Genomic DNA, 21,026 nt, shown 5'->3' with positions numbered 1-21,026 from the left:
TACATTTTTTAAAAAAAAAGTTGCATGGTAACCACACTATACCAACGGAAATTGTTGTCAGAAATGAACTTTGAATAAAAATGGCTATTGAGTAGTATTCCGAAGACTACAGGAGGATTCTATCAGGAGATACCTTCACCGTCGTTAAATATCGAGCTGTAAACTCCCTGTAAACAATCAAAGTCAACTTCTAAAACAGGAACCATTAAGTAGATTAGTAGATCACATTAGCTTCATTGTTATTGTCCTTTGCCGGCTGATATAAATAGTAATAGACTAAAATCCTGGTCAGAACAAATGTAACCTAACCTCCATCCCAAATCTGCTACAAAACAGGAAACACCAAATAAATTTAATTACAACCGTTTATTCTTAACCTAAGCAAATCCATCTCTCTTCCCTCCACTACCATCTCCCCCTCATTCCTTCTTCCTCTTAACCCTTAGTAAACCGTCATCCCATTACTCCTTATCAAACCATTTACCCAGCTCTTAATTTTAATGCAAATTCAACTACCTTGGAACAAAGCTGATTCCACATCTCTTAAACCAACTTCCCCGTGTTTACTTATATCCTCCAATACCTAATATCTTCAATTCACATTATCTACCTCACTTTTAAACACACCAATTGTTTTTTTCAATCAAATTCAGTCCGTTACATCTTACATCTACTTCATCTTTCCATAAACCTAGTTAACAACACCTTCAATACCTCTAATTCACCATCTTTCAGAAGCTCCAGACACGCAATTCAGCTAGAGTTCAAGAAAATCCGTAGCGATGGCTTTCAATTGAAATGTGGGAGATGAATTTGGGCTTGTGGCATTGATCCCTTTAAACAGCAAACGGTGTCGGCACATAGAGAACAATTCAAAGCAGACAGTGACATTAATGACAGATATGTTAAGACTCCATTTAAAAAATAAATAATCACCTTGGCAAATGTGCTAAAAAAATAAATTAAGATTAACTCACCAAATAAATTCCAGTCAACGTTTGCTGTGTTTAAAACGGTAACAATCTGTGCAAAATAAAATTAGTCTCAGCCTTAGCAGCACTTAGGGTATTCATACAAAACTGAGCACCAGATCAGCTGTCCTCACTGGCAGTTTATGGATGCCCTGCTCTTCTTAAGGAGACTTTGCAAAAGATGACAACCTAACCACCTGTACGAAGGAGAAAATCTAAAGAAAACAAAGATGTAGATAATAGTAATAATAAAGGTAATAATCCCTCCAAAAATAATAACAGTAATTTGGACACTCAATCCACAACTGTTTGTGGGACACTGCTGTGCACAATTGGGTGTGTGTATGGCTCCCAAATACGCAGTCACTACACTTTACAGTATATTCTGTGAGGCGCTTTGAGACATCTCAACAACACGATAAGGCGCTATATCAAATGTAAGGATTATTATTATCTGAAGAAATCAACTGTCAGTGATATATTAAAAAAAACATGTGAAGTTCTTCTATTGCAAAACACTCCTATACTGACAGGCAGCAAATATAGAAAAAAAGTGCTTCTCTATTCCATTAAGACTTGTAATGTAACTATTTCCCATGGAAATTCCAAAACAGAGCATTGGATGTCAAGGCTCTGCACAGCTGTAGTGACTGGGAGAAGTGCTTGTTAAATATGGTCTGTGTTAAGACCAGTTCTGCTTCTGAGCAGAACATTTTCCAGCCGGGAAGGGGTGTAGTGTGTGCAGAAAGAGTATTGAACAAAAACTATAATAATGTTATAGCCCATCTTGAGGCAGTCACAAGCTGCAAACACACTGACTTGGGCAATTTCAATTCATCGATTCAACTGACACATTCGCAACTCGAATGAGGAATAAAATGTTGCTTTCCTAACGTTTGACAATGTGTCCTGGTTCCAGATGCAGATCCAGATGCATTATTCCAGCATAAAGAAACTGCCGAGGTACTTCCAAGCTTCCACAATGTGTCTCAAGTACATGTTAACATGGATGTTTTGTGGTTGGGCTGAGTAGCCTGTTTGCATGCTGTATCATTCTATGCAATTCTATATGATTGAATGGTTCAAAAATGTACCTATACAAATAAAAGTTCAGATCATCTAAATCCAGTCTCTAGTTGGATATTCTGAATATCAACAGGGAGGTTCTTTGCTAGCAACTGAGTGTTACAATGCAGCACAGAAACTCGGCTCATTGGGACACCAACAGCTCTGTCATGTAATAGAAGAATCTGGGTTTGGACCTAATATTTCCTGCTGTGCCATCAGCGATGTGCGGGTTGCAGAAAACTGAGGCCAAGCAATACCTCACAGGCAAGAAAAACACAAGGGGGTTGATCACCCACGTCCCCCTCACACACCAACTGGCTATCACGCAGTGTGGAAAGGAGTCTAGGCACAATTTCCTCCACCCCATCCTCTTGTATGACATGTAGACACCACAGGATGAGAAACATGGGAGGGGGACACGGGGAGAGGGGCGGGAGAAAGGAAGATTCCAGCTATTAGTACACAAAAGGCAGAAGTGATTCAGTTTCAACCTTGAACAAAAGAGAGACAGAGACAGTGAGCCCAGGAGAGATCATATTCCCTTCATGAGGCCAGTTTCAGACGTATCCTTGAGAGATGACTCAAAGCACTTCAGTTGGAAACAAACAGTGCTTGTGAAGACAAGCTATTTTATGAGGCCAAACGGATCCAACTTTGTTTGCTTAAAGAGCACAATTTCCTTCTCTCTCTTCCTCCCCCGAAAGAACACATTCTTAAAACTTCAACTCCACGGGATTTTCCCACAGTTCTTAGACCTGTGGACACGAGCAGTTAGATCCAGGACACGAGCCGAGCTGTACAAGAGAGAGAGCAAACGGCTTTCAGCGGCTCTCTGACTCCACTCTATGCAGAAAGTAATGACAGTTAAATGGCAATAGGGCACCACGTCAGCCAGTGAGAGGGGTGGTCGGTCCCCTCGTCAAGGAGTGCAGGGTTTAATAAAAGATGTTTCAATTGGAAAGGTTCCAGACATCCCTCTGAGCAATCCCAGGAACCGTTAGCGCCTCCGGATGGGCTTGTAGACACAGATGGCCATCACGATCATGACGAACAGCAGAAAGCTCAATACACTGACGCTCAGTGCTGAAGGGAATCGAACCAGGAGAAAATTAACACAAAATCCCACACCCACTGAAACAATCTTACAGCAGCGTAAGTCGCGGGTGGCATGGTTTTAATCGCTAATCGGGTGTGAATCGCTACCGAGGCCACTAGCAACGAGAACCGCCGCATTGCATGCTTCAGGTCCTGACATTTAAATTTCTCCCCACTCCACCACCAAACTGATCAGAGAAAGTTGAGAGAATTGCAATGGGGGCGGATCTTTCAAGTAATACAGCAAAAGTGCACCCAGCCCACTCAACTCAAGCATATCCCCCCCAACCCCCAAACACACACACACGCGCGCGCTCCTCGGCTTGACTCTTTAAACATTAAGATAGGAAAGTGGTCAATATCTTTTTCCTCTTCTCCTTCCCCTATACATTACAAAGCTGGAAAGTAATTAAATTGAAATGAAAGCAACATGCTTTAGCTGAACGCATGCAGTTACTGAAGGAGATTGTCTCTCACTGTAAGCGGTGACCTTTAACATCAAACCGCTAAAGACTAGCACCAAATCAAAAAATGTCAGTGTATAAAAGAAGGGACAGAAGCCCCTTTATGGGAAATGTAATTTAATTCCTTATCTCTCTGGACTCAGCAACAGTAAACAGATTAAGGCTGGAATTAATTTCCTTCACGAGCTGAACTAAACAGCAAACTTATCTCCTTCGTCAAAACGCTTTGTAGCTGATCTCAACCATTTTCAGTAAAATGCAGGAACAGGGCAAATGCAGAAGCTGACGGTCTCTGTCAAACAGCCACAGCATCTGAAACTGGGCCGCTCACCAATCCTGTTTATGAAGCTCCATCGAGCTCAATTTGGGCAAGAATTCTATGAGCCTGGACTGCACGATAAAACGTTTGGTGGTGGTGGTGGGGGTCAAAATTAAAGTGGGCCTGGCAAGCCCCTGCAGCGTATTGGTTAGAGCGCTCATCCCGCAAGTGAGAGGACCTGGGTTCGATTCCCAGGAAGGACGAAACGTGACGCAAGTTTCCGTACTGCGCACGCCTCTGTTTACCGAGCAGCAAGTAGGAACCCGGTAGTTGGTCAATTGGTGGTAATGATCCCTTAAAAATGTATAAATAAATAATAATTTAGTCACTCAATCCAACACTGCTTGTGGGACACTGCTGTGCGCAATTTTATTTTTTGCTAGAAAGTTCCTCTCTGGAGAGGAAACCTAAAAGCGTTAAAACACGGGGGTTGGGTGGGGGGGGGGGGTGGGTGGTCTCTATAAGACGAAGAGGTTCACAAAATACCCAGTCAATTCACTTTACAGTATATCCTGCGAAGCGCTTTGAGGCGTCTCGGCAACGTGCTAAGGCTGTATTTCAAATACCGGGATTATTATTGTTATTGTTATTAAATCTAAATGTAAATATTATTATTAAATAACATTTAAACGTATTAACCCCCAAAATGTGCTCGATTATTATTAAATGATTAACGGCGACCAGCTGCCGGCCTCAATAAGACCCCAACAGTATCCCCCTTCCCAGACACACACGCAGCCCCCCACCACCACACACACACACACCTCTACGCAGCACAACCCCCACACACAGCCCCACCCCACACACACAGCCCCCCCCCACACACACACAGCCCCCCACCACCACACACACACACACCCCTCTACCCTACACGCAGCCCATCCACCCACACACACACAGCCCCCCCCACACACAGCCCCCCCCCCCCACACAGCCCCCCCCCCCCACACACCAGCCCCCCCCCCCCCCCACACACAGCCCCCCCACACACACAGCCCCCCCACACACACACAGCCTCCCCCCACACAGCCCCCCCCACACACACAGCCCCCCCACACACACAGCCCCCCCCACACACACAGCCCCCCCCCACACACCACAGCCCCCCCCCCCCCCCCACACACAGCCCCCCCCACCACACACACAGCCCCCCCCACAACACAGCCCCCCCACAACACAGCCCCCCCCACAACACAGCCCCCCCCACACACACAGCCCCCCCCCACACACACAGCCCCCCCCCCCCACACACAGCCCCCCCACACACACAGCCCCCCCACACACACAGCCCCCCCCACACACACAGCCCCCCCACACACACAGACCCCCCACATACACACAGCCCCCCCCATACACAGCCCCCCCACACACACACACCCCTTGCGCAATGCCCTCCCGGGCTGTGACAGCCGCCACCGGTGTCCCCGACTACTCCGAGCCCGAGGATGTGCGGCCTAGTCCAGCCTCTGCGCCGTCGACGTCGACGCCGCCGCCGCCAACAACAACGGCGGCGGCGGCGGCGCCTTCTCTCTGCCCCTCAGCCCCCGCGTGTCGCTCACGAGCTGCTCCTTACCCAGGTTCTGGTGTTTGAGCACATTGAAGGGCCGCTCCCGGTGTGACTCCTGCCCCAGGGCGAGGGCGGGCAGAGCGGCGGCGGCGGCGGCGGCGAGGAGGAGGCGGAGGCGGGCGCCGCGCATCCTGAGAGGCAGCCGCCGGCGCGAGGCCCAGCGACGGTTGGGAATTCAAAACCCCTCCCCGCTCTATAGCCCAAAGTAGCCCGAAACCCGCCTCGCGATGGAGCCCCAAATGGTCACCCGTAGCCCCAAAACCGCCCGCGAAATAGCCCACTTGGCATCGCCCGCTCCCTCGCCCGAAGTAGCCCAAAACCCGCCTCGCGAAGGAGCCCCGGTGTTACCGACATTGCCGCTTCCCCGCGCAAAGTAGCCCAAAACCCGCCTCGCGAAATAGCCCAATGTTATTAATATTGCCTCATATATATATATATATATGTGTGTGTGTGTATTAGATGTATATTATACACATACATAATAATCCTTGCGTTGGATGTAGCACCCAATCTCGTTTTCGAGACGCTTCACAGAGTATAAGGCGTTTCGCCCACAAAATACACAGTCACTACACTTGGCAGTATATGCTGTGAAGCGCCTCGAAGACGAGATATAAGGCCCTATATCGAACGCGAGGATTATTATTGTTATTATTATTATTATTATACATTGTAAAGTGCAGCGACTGCGTAACGTTGTGGGCGAAATGGGGTTCATGAGCAGATCGGAGAGGCGGGGAGGTGCCGGGGCGTCAACTAACCCAAGTGATGACATCAGATCAATGTTCTTTTTTTTACCTCCTCTACCCCCAATTTTCTCTCCCCTTCTTCTTCTTCTTCTTACCCGGTGAGCTGTTAACGGTCTGGAACGCTCTGCCCGAAAGGCTGGTGGAAGCGGATTCGACAGTAGCTTTGAAAAGGGAATCGGACGTGTACTTGGAACAGGAATCAACCGCACTACTTAACCTCAGACTCGCAAAGGGGCGGCCGGTACTGACGCGATGAGAGGCAATCGCGCGAATAGTGGGCCTCTTACGCGTGAAACGTCTCGCCACGATCGGTGGTCCCGTGCGTACGTGTCCCACCATACAAGTCACACAGTACCGTCAAGTCACCATCAACACTCACTTTACCTGACATTTTATACACAGCTCGAGCATGTACACAACTAACCAAACAAAGCAGGATCGAGCGGGTTTAACTAGGTATGCCTTTTGAGTACGAAAGAAAAAGCTTTGAGTTAAAAAGTACTAACCATCGATGTTCTTTAAACTTCTCGCTTACGAGCACATTCTCTGCAGGCAAATTTATAACATGATCTTATCGACGGGTTTTTTTTTCACACGCGCCGTAATATGGACACAGTAAGGCGGTGTATTACTGAAATTGTATAATAATAATAATAATAATAATAACCTCTGCATTTGATATCGCTCCCTCACACGCTATTGAGACGTCTCGAAGCGCTTCACGGAAAATACTGTAAAATGGATGGACTGCGTATTTTGTGGCTGTTTTTTCGTGCACTATCGTTAGACTAACAGCAGGCGGGGTTCTGTACTTTACACGATTGAAGTTCGGCTCTCAGCGTCTGGCAATTGATTCCCACTGTTAGAATCGCTGTGCCACCAAATTACAAACGTAATTTGCTGTTGTCGTTATTGTTGTTGATGCTGATGGATGGGAATCCTAACCCAGGTTAGCTCTATTGTTAGCTCGAGCGCACAATGATAAAATAGTAATAATAATAATAATAATAATCCTTGCATTTGATATAGCGCTTTTCACGTCGGGAGGACGTCCCAAAGCGCTTCACAGAACACTGTAAAGTGAATTTACTGTAGCTCAAAAGACGTACCCAGCGTGAAACCCTGAATACCACCTGCCTGTGCAATTCACAAATCATGATTTCCTCGCCGGTGATTACTGCCGAGTCAGCAGATTATTATTAACATTTCAGCTTCACCCCAGCAACATTTTGTTTTCTCCCTTTTTTCTCCCACAAGAACTGCACAGACGACAATAATAGGCGCTGCCCTCTGCGCAAGTGATCGGCAACACACAATGGGTAATATGTGCGAATCTCCCTCTTGTTCCTTCTCCAGCTTCATGTAGATTCACAGCACTCCTTGATCTGTTTTTTCTCCCCCCTTTTTTTTTGTTGTTCCCCTGAAGATGCTGTGTTAAGTACGGCAGAGGGAGCTGCACTCTGTTATGGTGTTGCGCTTTCCTTTCGGGTCACGTTTACATCTTCCATTTGTTCCAGTCATTTTTGTTTCTCTTTATCTATTCAGTCCCAAAGTCAGGTTTCTGATTTCATCGTCCAAGGAAACTTAAGGGATGGTATTCATACACAGTGTATCTGGCCTCTGGTCGTGGGCTGTTTTCTCTGGGTGAATGCAGACAGCCAACCGCTGCAAGTCCAAAATGAAAAGAAACAATTATTTTCACCTTTGCCGTCAATTGTCATAATAATCCTTGCATTTGATATACACCATATTACGTCATTGAGACATCTCCACGTGCTTCACGGGTATACTATAATTTTATAATAATCCTTGCATTCGATATGATAATAATAATAATAATAACAATAATCCTTGCATTTGATATAGCGCTTTTCACATCGGGAGGACATCCCAAAGCGCTTCACAGAACACACTGCAAAGTGAATTGACTATATTTGTGGGCGAACGCGGCAGCCAATGGCGCACAGCAATCTCCCACAAACAGTCGTAGATTGAAAATGACCAATTTATTATTGTTTTTGTCTTTTGGAGGGATTATTATTAGGCACCTTATCACGTCGTTGAGACCTCTCAAAGCGCTTCACAGGGTACACTGTAAAATGAGTTGACTGTGCATTTTGCGAACGAAATACAGCAGCCAGTTGCACACTGCAATGTCCTACAAACAGCCTATTTTTTATTTGGGGAATAGTGGGCCAGGACACCAGGAGGGAGAAACTCCCTTCTCTTTTTCAATAGTGCCACGGTATCTTTCGCATCCACCTGAAGAAGCAGATGGCACCTCCTGGGTTCAACGTCTCATCTGAAGGATGACACCTGTACAGTGTATCCTGTGAAGTGCTTTGATTCGTCTCAATGACATGGTAAGGCACCTTGTCAAATGCAAGGATTATTATGGTGAGCATTCTGAACAGAGAGAGAGAGGACATTGAAGATGTGTGTATGTGAAGATGAGATGTTCACCATTTTAAGAGATCCTGGAGTCCGCAGCAGTTTATACACCATGTAGAATGGGATCCAGATGAAGGAAGAAGCGCCAATCAGATAGCCCACGTTTATACTCCAGTCAGGATAGTCGTAGCCAAACAGGTTGAGAGGAGGCTGGTACACGAGAGAGCTCACTGTAATGAACTGCACAAAACAACTAAATTTAGGTCAATCCACCAAGCAAACCCTCTTCAATAAAGAGTTTGCTGGCTCAGATCCGGCCTCCTATTCGCCTTTTTTTTTATCTTCCTAGCCTGATGCCTTTGATGATCACACCCCAGTGTCCCATTCCCATCCCACTGTCGAGCCTGTTCTTTTGTGGCTTCCTTTATGATGCCTGGTCGGATGTCGAATGACCTACTAGGGCTATCCTCCTCGGGGTGGTGGTGGGGGGGGGGGGGGGGGTAAGTGGGGTCTCGTTGGAGCTGAACCGGCTCCAAGGTGACTTGCTTGGCCACGGGATGTGGGAGTCGAGCCAGCCGTCTGTGGCGGTCTCGGTAGTCTGGTTCCTGAGCCAGGCAGGTCCACAGTATTCCAGGGCACTGCCAGTCTGGCTCATTGGAGGGACCTGGAAGGGCAGATCAGTCACTGGGGGCAGGAACGCAATGTCCCACAAACAGCCCACCTGATTACTATTTAAATATAGTTTTGTTGTTGTTGCTGCTGTTACAGATTACCCACAGAGTCCATATTTTCCACGTTTGATCTTTGTACAGATTCCACTCTCTCCTTCTCCCCTTCCCTTCCTTTAACCCCTTCTCCCCCCTCTCTCTCCCTCCTTCTCCCACTCCCTGTTATGTGTCCACAGAAACCTATCCGGTTACTCACTACGAGGAAAGCGGGTGTGATGGCCACCCAACAAATGCGCCAGAACATTCCCGGAGAGAAACCCAACATAGCATGGATGTCATCGCAGAAACGCTGGATACCTGAGAGAGAGAGAGAGAGAGAAACTGGGAATTAATAATAATAATAATCCTTGCATTTGATACAGCGCCTTATCACGTCTTCGAGACGTCTCAAAGCGCTTCACAGAATATACTGTAAAGTGAACTGACTGTATATCTGTGGGCGAATTAGTTCAAAGCCACTGTTAAACATTGATAATAACCCCAGTGTACATTTCAACCCCACTGTAATACAGTGTAACATATATACCGTATTATTATAATATAATCCTTGCATTCGATATAGTGCCTTATCACATTGGTGAAGCACTTCACAGGATTTTCACTGCAGTTATTATGTATTTAGTAGATGAACGCAATGTCCCACAAACAGCCCACCTGAGACTGTGGTCAAAGAGGTAGGTTTCTAAGGCAGATGTAAAGACAGAGAGGGATGCGAATAAGGGGTAGAGGGAGAGAGGGAGTTCCAAGGGGTGGGGTGATGTTAATAACCCTTACATTTGGTATAGCGCCTCTTACCTTGCGAGGACATCTAATTGTGGACGGAGAGGGAAGGAGGGGACTGAGGCAAGGCACCGACACTTACCATAAAACCAAGACACAGCAATGGATTCTAACAAAACCACAGCGATGATGGAGGAGCCCGATCCGAAGACCTCCAGCAGCTTCGCCACGTACGCTCCTCCCTGAGGGAGTCAAACACAGCGCATTAATGGAGCTTGCAATGTCCTGGCTAACACAATGTCAGCTTGGCGCCATGGTAGCACTCTCACCTCGGAGTCAAAAGGTTGTGAGGTTCAAGTGCCACATCGGGACATGGAATCACACAGTCTAAGCTGATGTTCCAATGCAGTCCTGGGGATGGGGGTGGGTGTCGCATTGCCGAGGTGCCGTCATTAGGAGGTGACATTAAACCGAGGTCCTGTCTGCTCACTCGGGTGCACGTCAAGGGCATTGACCAGCCCAGACAGGTGGGAAGTTAGTTTCAATGCAATACCGTGCCTCAGCTGAAAAATGTTAGCGGGAGGTTTGCCCGATGTCACTTGACTCAGGTCAATAAAAATCCTTACGTTTGGTACAGCACCTTTCATGTCGGGAGGCCGTCCTGAGGTGTTTCACAAGATTTACTGTGAAAAGGAGCGCCTGTGTATTTTGTAGGTGAACCAGCAGCTTAATTGCTCACAGCAATATCCCACAACAGCCCATGAAATGAAATAAATGGGGGAATTGTCGGCCAGGACACTGGGAGAGAGAGAAACTCTGTTCTCTTTTCGAATAATGCCATGGGATCTGTAACATCCACTTGAACAGACAGGAGGGACCTCGGTTTAACGTCTCGTCTGAAGGACGCCACCCCAGACTATGCAGCACAGCCCCAGCGCTGTACTGGAGAGTCAGCTGAGACTATGTGAATTGAAGTCCCGAAGTGGGGCTTGAACCCACGACCTTCTGACGCATTTATACAGCGCGGAATGTCTCGGAGCGCTGGAACACACTTACGCGCGTCAGTGTGCTGAGTGACCCCAAGAAGCACACAATGACCAGCCCCAGGACAAACAGCTCCCTCCTTTTAGCAAACAGGTGGGGGTATTCGTCTATCACTGCCGTGATGATGGCCTCCAGGCCTCCAAACTGTTGAGCAAACACAAATCAAAGCCAAAGTCACACTAACAATAATAATAATAATCCTTGCGTTCGATACAGCGGCTTATCAGGTCGTCGCAGGACACACTGGAAAGTGAATCGACTGTATATTTTGTGGGCGAGTGCGTGTTTTTTTCTGTTGTGCACGTTGTTGGTTGCAGACTCCGGGTTCTGTTCAGACTGATCGCTTCCTCTGATTCTGGCCCTGGTTTGGGTTTCAGCAGTTGGTTTATTCACTTACTGTGCTGTCCAGTCCCAGTGTTATCACCATCAGGAAAAAGACAATGGCCCAGAAATTGGAGCCCACCATATTGGCGATGGCCTCAGGGTAGGTTATAAACAGGAGGCTGGAACCTACAGCAAACACAGGAAGGTCATATCAATATTAATATTAATAGTAATCATTCTTACACTTGGCGTAACGCCTTTCAGGTTGGGAACATGTCTGAACGCGAACCTCACAGGATTTCCTGTAACGTGTAGTGACTGAGTATTCTGTGCATGAACGCGGTAGCCAATTTGCGCTCAGCAATGTCCCACAAACAGCCAAGAAGCAAGTGACTGGTTTTATTTTGGGTTGATATGTGGGCACAGATCAGGAGTAATGAGGGGGAGGGGCAGTGTGTGAGGGGGAGGGGCAGTGTGTGAGGGGGGGGGTGTGTGAGGGGGAGGGGCAGTGTGTGAGGGGGAGGAGCAGTGTGTGAGAGGGAGGGGCAGTGTGTGAGGGGAGGGGCAGTGTGTGATGTGTGGGGCAGTGTGTGAGGGGGAGGGGCAGTGTGTGAGGGGGAGGGGCAGTGTGTGAGGGGGAGGGGCAGTGTGTGAGGGGGAGGGGCAGTGTGTGAGGGGGAGGGGCAGTGTGTGAGGGGGAGGAGCAGTGTGTGAGAGGGAGGGGCAGTGTGTGAGGGGGAGGGGCAGTGTGTGATGTGTGGGGCAGTGCGGGGGGGAAAGTGACGTGCGGACACTTGGCCTTTACTGTAACGTACCTTTGTCCTTTGCCACGTCCTCAACTTCTACACTCCGCATCTCTGCCATGTACCCGAGCACCGTGAAGATCACAAAGCCCGACAGGAAACTGGTCAGGCAGTTCACTAAACTGGTGACGATCGCATCTCTGCGGAGAGAGAGAGAGAAAATTATTTTTAAGTCTAATTTGCAAAACCATAATACAACGCCAATGACCTCACCACATCAATATAATCTCGATTCACATCACATCATCCATCCACTGGGATTGCAACGATCTCATCAGAGGCTGTTTAAGGCGCACAGTATCACAACCCGTGAATGTTTTACCATTTTTTGATACCGAGCAATAAAGCGTCGTATCAAATGCGGGAATTATTATCCTTTTTAATTTTAACATTAAGAAAAACTAATCCTTGCATTTGATATAACACCTTATTACGCCGTCGAGACGCCTCATAGTGATTCACAGGACATTTACTGTGAAGTGTTACGCAGACGCCTCATAACAACCAGCGCCGATTAACACTTGACATGCCACGTACCGGTAACAGTTGTTATTGAACTGGTTGTAGCTGGCTAACGCCAGGAGGACTCCGAATCCAGGACCCATTGAGAAAAAGATCTGAGTTGCTGCATCAACCCACACCTGGAGGAAGGAGACAGGTCAGATATAGAGCCCCTACTTCCCAGGACGCCTACAATTATACATCACACGACTAGGAAATTTTCAGTGATTCTTCACCAATCTTCTAAATTATATACAATAATAATTAACCTTGCATTTGATATAGTACCTTTTCATGTCGTTGAGATGTCTCAAAGCGCTTTACAGGATATACTGTAAAGTGAAGTGACTGTCTATTTTGCGGGCGAATCTTGGCCCTTTACAAAGACACCTGAATTATAATTTTATTTGAATACATAATAATGCACCGGCAAGCGGGGAGAGTGGGCACTGAGAATCTCACAAATATCCAGGGGCTATTGCACGTGCCAGTTGACAGATATCATCTGTATTTACAGCAGGTTGTCTGTGAGGTTGAAATCCTTGGCAGCATATTTTAATTACAGAAAGCAAATGTATTGGAAGGGAATCTATTAGAAACAGGCAGCACAAAGCACGACGTGCAGAACAAAAGGGTTCTGCATTAATCAGATGCGTAATTCAATAACTCATTTCCATTTACAAGAGACATCTATTTGTTTTGATGGAATAATAAACTCCTTTACCTTTTAGAACCTTTCAGAATTCCCAATTGCCATGACTAGCGCTCATCTGTAACTAAAGAAGTAGTTATGCGGTGGGGGAGGGGGGGAGGCAAAGGAAATAAGGCCCTCCCTACACACATACACGTATACACAGATGTTTGTAAGCTAAACAACCATAAAAGGTGCGAATGAGGAAGGCGCAATTGCCTTAAACCGGCTAATATTTATAATAATATTAATATGATATGCTCTGGTGCAGACAGTCATAGTTTGTGAATAAATACACTGCAGGATTTTATTAATAAAAGTAAAAATAACATGCGTTACACCAGCAATGTAGGAAACAGCAAGAGGACACAGGTTTGATTCCCAGGTAGGGAGAAACCTTAGGCAAGTTTCCTTACTCCACACGCCTCTGTTTAACAAGCAGTAAGTAGGAACCTGGTTGTTAGTCGATTGGGGGTTCGCTAATCCCTTTTTTAAAAAAAATTTAGTCAATCAATCCAAGACTGTTTGTGGGACATTGCTGTGCACAATTGGCTGCTGCGTTTCGCCCACAAAATATAAAGTCAATTCACTTTGCAGTATATTCTGTGAAGCGCTTTTAGACATCTCAACGACGTGATAGGGCGTTGTATCAAATGCAAATAATAAGGATTATTATTATCGGATCAGTACTCACATCTGTGTCCAGCAGCTTGGCCCAGTTTGGCTTGAGGTAGAAGACAACGCCTCTCCAAGCCCCAGGGAGTGTGGCTCCTCTCACCAGGAGGATGAAGAGCACCAGATATGGCAATGTTGCTGTGACCCAAACCACCTGCAACGGGAGCCAAAGCCTTTAATACAGTGCGATTTACACTGACACAATGCCTTTCAGGTTGGGAGGACGTCTCAAAGTGCTTCACCCTGCTAGCTGAGCACCCGAGCTGGGGGGAGCCGAAGAGGCCAGGGGGAGTGGAAAGATGACCGAAAGCGCAGGCAAGGGGATAAGTCTTAGCACGGCTTTGAACGTGGGGGAGAGAGGGCGTGAGTCAGAGGGACTCTGGGGTATCGTTCCAGTTGTTATACCCTCTCTATAACACACTGTTTCTGTGACACCTCACTACAGTGCGACGTCCGAGGGCTTCTTAACAGCTTGTGGTGAATGGAAACCCTTCGTGTCTTCCGGGACTGACCTTTCCTGAGGTCTTGACTCCTTTCCATAAACTGAAGTAAACGATGGTGAAGATGACGAACAGACACAAGAGGAGCTGCCAGCGGACTCCGCCCACGTCACCCAGCCCCTTCGATTCATGGATCTCCAGAACATTCCGTCTGCGGATTGACAAAAACGAGAGACAGGATCACAAAGACAGGATCAGATGAACAACACCAACATTGCCCTGGCCCTGGGCAAAACCCAGGCAACGAGGGCATTTGTCCCTGAGAACGCTGAGCTGCCACTACACAGGCTAAAGAAACAGCTTTAAAACTCGCTCATACAGTGTGCGCTGGCTTTACTCTACAGCCCTCCATCCCTTTGAAATCTGTCCCACGGTCCATAGACTTACATGTAGAACTCTTCGGCTGGAGACTTGGAGAAGTTGTTCCAGGAGACATTGTTCTTGCCAAAGTAGTTGGTGCAGTTGGGTGTGTTCCAAGGGTTGTCGCAGTTGGTCCAAGGCAAAGTGGCCGTGAAGGAGCAGTAGAAATAGTAGAGAGCCCAGGCTATGATGGTGTTGTAGTAGAAGGACACATACAGTGCTATGATACAGATAGAATACCCAATCCCTATAAAGGACAATGGTTGATGTTAGTAGAGTTGTGTGAGAATATGGCTAGTTCTCCTGTAGAGTTAAGATTATTGTCAAATAAGTTAAGTAATTGTCGAAAGAAGCACCAAATTCACTAAGCAACAAGTAGGAAAATAACCGGCAACGGTTTGCCATTCGAGCTCAAAGATCAATTGCGCACTGCAGTGTCCCACAAACAACCGCGGATTGAGTGGCCACATTTTTTTTTTGGAGGGATTTCACGCAAGTTCTGTAGTTCATGGAAGCAAATAAGATTTGGGGCATTTTACTGCCCTTCAATGCATTTCAATTTACTAACACTGGCAATCTAAGGATTAAACTCAGCATTTTGATGACATTTAATCCTACACACGTAACTTCAGTAAAGATGTTCTCTAATCCTTTCAGTGATTTTACCTAACTTACATGTATTTTTCATAATATCCATTGTGATTCTATAGACCATAATAAAGGCTGTTTTCCCATTAAGCGCTCACCTTTAAATATTGGGCATATTTCCTTCCAGACTGGAATTGCTCCGGTTCTGTGGAATTGTCCTAACGCCAGCTCCATGTAGAAGAGAGGGATTCCTCCAAACACTGCCATCAGGGTATATGGGATTAGAAATGCACCTGGAGTTAAGAACAGATCAACAATACGATTAATATTAGTTATAATTAGGTAAATTTCCTTACTCCACACGTCTCTGTTTACCGAGCAGTAAGTAGGACCCGGTTGTTAGTCAACTGGCGGATCGCTGTCCGGGGGGAATAACCCCTTAAAAAAAAAATAATAATTTGGTCACTTAATCCCACGACCATTTGCGGAACACTGCCGAGCGCAGTGGGCTGCCGCGTTTCGCCCGTTTCACAGTGCATTCTGTGAAGTAATGAGAAAAAAGGGAACCCAAGAGAAGAAAAATGTAACGCGATAAAAATAATATTTGAAGCAAAGCGGAAACGTTTCTAAAAACATACATTCGAACAGAAAACACAAACGAAGCATTTTTAAAAAGACTTCAATTGAAGAGACCTGTTGATGTCTACTAACTCTTGACATTTCTTTTTGGCAACTAAAACCGGAACATCAGAGGAATGAATAACCTTTACATTTGATGTCGCGCCTCGTCACGTCGTTCGGACGTCTCAAAGCGCTTCGCGCGATACACTGTAAAGTGGAGTGACTGCGTATTTTCTGGGTTTCACTCTATTTTTTTAAGAAACAAAATTATGACCATCGATAAATTACGAAGTGTGTCCTTCCCAAAAGGGGTTTTGCTGTCAGTTGTAAAGGAAATCGCCAGATTTAAATAAAACTGTCGCATTATTTAGTTTCTCTCTGTTTTTTTTTGGTGGGAGGGGGGCGGTGGAGGGGGTTGGAGGGGGTGGGGATAAAATCTCTATTTTTTGCTGTTGAGCGAAAAAAAAAGTTTACGACGATCGACAAAAGTACAGACTCCACAGCGCTGTTTTGCTCACAACAGAGACAGACGCACAACAACCACAAAAAAAGGGGACATCGACGGATTGCGATGGAAGTGGAACACGCGTTGAATGGGCGAATTTATCCCCTATTAAATCAGATTTTTTTTTGTAACAAGAAGAAGAAGAAGAAGAAGAAGAAGGGAAAGGAGAGAAAGAAAAAGTTCATGACCATCTCTACCAGGAGCAGAGAGAGAGAGAGAGAGAGAGAGAGTGTAGTGTGTGTGTGTGCACTCACCACCACCGTTCTGGTAGCAGATGTAAGGAAACCTCCAAACATTGCCCAAATCCACTGCAAAACCTACGACAGACAACAAGAAGTCCATCTTTTTGCTCCACTTGTCCCTGCGGGTCGGTGGGCACTGGTACCCGGGATGGGGGGCGCCCTGGGCGGACCCCTTGGCTTTGGAGGCGCTGCGCTCTGGACGTCGGGGCTCGTCCTCCAGACCGCCCGACCCATCCTCGACCCCCCTGGTCGGCATCAGGGGGCCGTTCTCCCCCGGGGAAAGCTTCCCTTGCTCGGATCTGCCGTTGGAGGCGAGGGGAGAGGGATCCTTTGGGTCTCCAATGCGACCCTCCTCCTCCTCCTCCTCCTCCTCCTCCCGCTGCTGCCCACTGCTGCTCCTCTCCATCTCCTCCAGTTGGGTACCAGCGCACAGTCCTGGCTGGTGATGGAGGAGACTCCAAGAGGTCCAAGTTTGGTGCTTTATAGCGCAGAGTGAGAAGGTTGGATCAGACCATCTGTCCTCCCTCCAACTATCTACCAGTGGGTTCCAATCCCATTCCTCAGCCAATGCAAACCCAGACCCTCGTCTTCCAACCGATCCTGGTCCATGACTTACCCCTCCACCCCTCCCTCCCTCCCTCCCTCTCTCTTCCCCTCCCACTATGTAAAAGGGAAACCGATGAAGACCTACAGTTTTTTTCCCCCTCCCCTTCTCTTTGCAAAGCGTTTTTATGTATTTAACGGGTTTCCATGACAGTGTGACGCGCGGATGGGTCAGTCACTTCTGCAAACTGCAGCAACATCACAGCGAACAACATCTGCAGCAACAGCTGGAAGTGCAAATTGGACTGCAATTTCTTTCAAACGAAAATTAGACGAATCTCTGGGTCCTGTGCCTCTGAACTCGTAAGAATTTGCGGGACGAAGGAAGGACCGAGGTCCATCCAGTTTGCCTTCCGCCATCCGGGCAATCGTGTGCACATGTCCCGTCCTGAACTGTACACTTATAATAATAATTATTATAACTCCCGCTCTTACATGTTATGTTCCGTTATAATTTGGTCATTCAATCCACGACTGTGTGCGTGGGACGCTGCTGCGCGCAATTGGCTGCCAGGTTTCGCCCACAAAATACAGTCAATTCACTTTACGGTGTGTTCTGTGAAGCGCTTTGGGACGTCCTCCCGACGTGAAAAGCGCTATATCAAATGCAAGGATTATTATTATTATTATTATTATATACTGTGAAGCGCTTTAAGACATCTAACAGACATAGCGATAAGGCACTATATCAACTTCACGGATTGTTATTGTTACCGTATCCCATGATATTATTGAATAACAGAAATCTATCTCATTTGTTTTTGAAAGGATCAATATTTTCTGCTCCCTCCCTCTCCCCGGGGAGTCTGTTCCGTACGTTTACGACCTGCCCACTGAAATAGTACTCACGCAGATTTGATTTTGAATCTATCCCCCTTCAATCAATCACAGGCCGTGTTCCCTGGTTCTACTGTTCTGGGCAAAATAAAACAGCTTTGTTCACATTATCCAGTCCTTTTATAATCATGAAAACAGCAATCACATTGACTCTCAACCTTCTCTTTTCCAGCGTAAACCTGTGCCCAGTTTACTTAACTCTTGATGGTGGCTTGCAAACTAAATACTATTTAATAATAAATAAGTAGGCGAACGGGGGCTGGATGCTTAATTAAGTTGAATTAAAGTCTGACTGAGGTGAGTGTGTGTGGGTGCATTAGCGGGAAAGAGGTACAGTAACAAACTAAACAGCATTTGGCAATGAACAAGTCGGCGAATGTGGGTTGTTATACTCGCAACCTAATTAAATTGAAATCTGTCTGAGAAGGGTGTGTGTCTTTGTATGTGTGTGTGTGTGTGTGTGTGTCTGTGTGTGCATTAGAGGAAAATAGATAACAATAACTAAAAAGGTTTCTGGAAGTGAATACCATGGCAACTGGAATCAAGTGCAGGCACCTATCTTCCCGTTTTGTGTCCTATCCTTAACAAAAAGGCTACAGTACAGGGTTTTAGAGGGGATTTTTTTCCCCTCCACTTGCAGGTTTTATTAGGAAAGTTCCTATTTTTCTCCCATCCCCGTTATTTCGTTTCCACCCTTGAATTTTTAGCTCGACCCATTGTAACCAGCATACCACGCCTTCGCAAAACCTGGCATTTAAATCACAAGGATCAAAACTAGTATGAAACGGTCGTACGTGATGCGAATAATCCTTTTTTAAAATAACCATAATAATCCTTGCATTTGATAGAGCGCCTCATCACGTCTTCGAGACGTCTCCAAAAGCTTCACAGAACGCACCGGTAAAGTGAATTGACTGGATATTTTGTGGGCGAAACACGGCAGCCAATTGCGCACAGCAGCGTCCCCGCAAACAGTCGTGGATTGAGTGATCATCCCTCTCTCTTTTTTTTAGGGGATTATTACCCGCTGGAAAAACGATCCAACCCGTCAATTAACAACGGGTTCCTACTTACTGCCGGGTAAACAGAGGTGTGTGAAGTAAGGAAACAGTTCCAGGTTACAACTGCAACCCAAATTGGTCCCATTTTTTCTGGGTGAGTTGGGCTAACGTGTCGTGGGAAGCGCACACTGCGCATTTTCGCCACCGATCGATCCAGCAAAGCATCGCATCGAAATCGAATGGATCAGATAACAGGTGGACCTCTCTAATAATAATAATAATAATAACAATAATAATAATAATAATAATAATAATAATAATAATAATAATAATAATAATAATAATAATAATAATAATAATCCTTGCATTTGGTATAGTGCTTTTCACGTCGGGAGGACGTCCCAAAGCGCTTCACAGAACATAATGTAAAGTGAATTGACTGTATATTTGTGGACGAACGCGGCAGCCAATTGCGCACAGCAATGTCCCACAAACAGTCGTGGATTGAAAATGACCAATTTATTATTGTTTTTGGTTTTGGAGGATTATTATTAGGCTCTGTGTGGAGTAAGGAAACTTGCCCAAGGTTTTGCCCTCTGCCTGGAATTGAGCTCAGGTGTCTCGCTTGCAAAGCGAGTGCTCTAACCACTGAGCTACAGGACTCCACTCTGAATGGATTTAATACAAACAGGGATGGACGGTCACATCCAAATAAGCCCGATACACCGTTAATAAGGAAGTACAAATTGCAAACTCCAAACCCTTAATTCATCCGTTTATTGCTTCTCTCTTAACGCATCTCGTTTTATTATAAACCTGCCTGTTTCTATTATCCTCACAACCAGATAAACTGTTTGATTGCACAATTTAACTCTGGTATTACTTGTTTAAATCACCCCCCCCCCCCCAGCTACTCCCATCATAGGGGCAAAACAACAATAACCACAATGTACATGTATGAGAGATACATGTACATATAATATACATGTGTGTGTGTTTGTGTTCGAGTCCTAGAATGAGTGAAACCGACATTAAATAAAACTTTAGGTTAAGGCGCTACACTCCTGCAAGCTACTTTTAACGATTACACATCGATTTTTATTGGAAGAATATATATACTATATATATAGGTAGAAGGGCTACATAAATATCCAATATAAGATATATATCTTATATTTAATATTCAGATACAGACACACATATATAAATACACACACACATATATATAGAGAGAATGGTGGTAGAGGGGACACCTCAATTTCCTCACTAATCCATCAAGAAAGTTTACACCATAATAGATAATGTGAAAAAAAATGCAACAGCAAAAACTGCAAAGATGACACTTAAAAATCAAAACTGATTCCGATGTAAGGGAAGCACACTGGGCAAATGGACAGATATTTATTTCTTCCAGGATGTATTTAGTGAATGAACAGAGTCATTGATTTGTTTAAGATGTGTTTAACTCTATGTTTAGTTCATTCTTAAACTCTATCTAACGCTTGGCTTGATGCCAAATAGAACATTTTTTTTTAATTAGAAAGTAATTATTCATTAGCTCTTCATTTCCAGAAGACTAGATTTGACAAACTCCGGTAAACTTAGATTTGTGGGATTTTACAACGGCGAACACCAAAAATGACCCAACTGAGCTAATAC

At 45.8% G+C, this 21,026-nt stretch overlaps 1 protein-coding gene across 1 annotated transcript; it reads right to left on the bottom strand.

The window, feature by feature from the left end:
* Nucleotides 1-7,278: 7,278 nt before the first annotated feature.
* On the bottom strand, nt 7,279-17,889 carry slc6a4b (solute carrier family 6 member 4b). Its single transcript, XM_007901867.2, has 15 exons — nt 17,709-17,889; nt 17,317-17,404; nt 16,939-17,045; nt 15,717-15,851; nt 14,998-15,217; nt 14,623-14,761; nt 14,130-14,264; nt 12,781-12,884; nt 12,256-12,383; nt 11,514-11,626; nt 11,129-11,260; nt 10,215-10,314; nt 9,549-9,649; nt 8,697-8,864; nt 7,279-7,898 (listed from the first exon to the last, which is right to left on the bottom strand). The coding sequence occupies exons 1-15, from the start codon at nt 17,887-17,889 to the stop codon at nt 7,818-7,820; spliced, it is 1,932 nt and encodes a 643-aa protein (XP_007900058.2). The 3' UTR covers nt 7,279-7,817.
* Nucleotides 17,890-21,026: the final 3,137 nt, after the last annotated feature.

The sequence above is a fragment of the Callorhinchus milii genome, unplaced genomic scaffold (assembly GCF_018977255.1).
Source record: "Callorhinchus milii isolate IMCB2004 unplaced genomic scaffold, IMCB_Cmil_1.0 Scaffold8, whole genome shotgun sequence".
Taxonomy (NCBI): Eukaryota; Metazoa; Chordata; class Chondrichthyes; order Chimaeriformes; family Callorhinchidae; genus Callorhinchus; species Callorhinchus milii.
Note: the sequence above shows the minus strand (reverse complement) of the source record. Positions and strands in the feature narration are given on the sequence as shown.

What these genes read in the sequence shown, in the direction of transcription:
- slc6a4b (XM_007901867.2), bottom strand. Translation starts at nt 17,889, where the DNA reads ATGGCGGAAGGCAAACTGGATGGACCTCGGTCCTTCCTTCGTCCCGCA. An exon ending in TGTTGCTGCAGTTTGCAGAA is followed by an intron (nt 17,405 to 17,708) that starts GTGACTGACCCA and finishes TGCGCTATAAAG; the next exon opens with CACCAAACTTGGACCTCTTG. An exon ending in CACTCAGCACACTGACGCGC is followed by an intron (nt 10,315 to 11,128) that starts GTAAGTGTGTTC and finishes TGACTCCCTCAG; the next exon opens with GGAGGAGCGTACGTGGCGAA.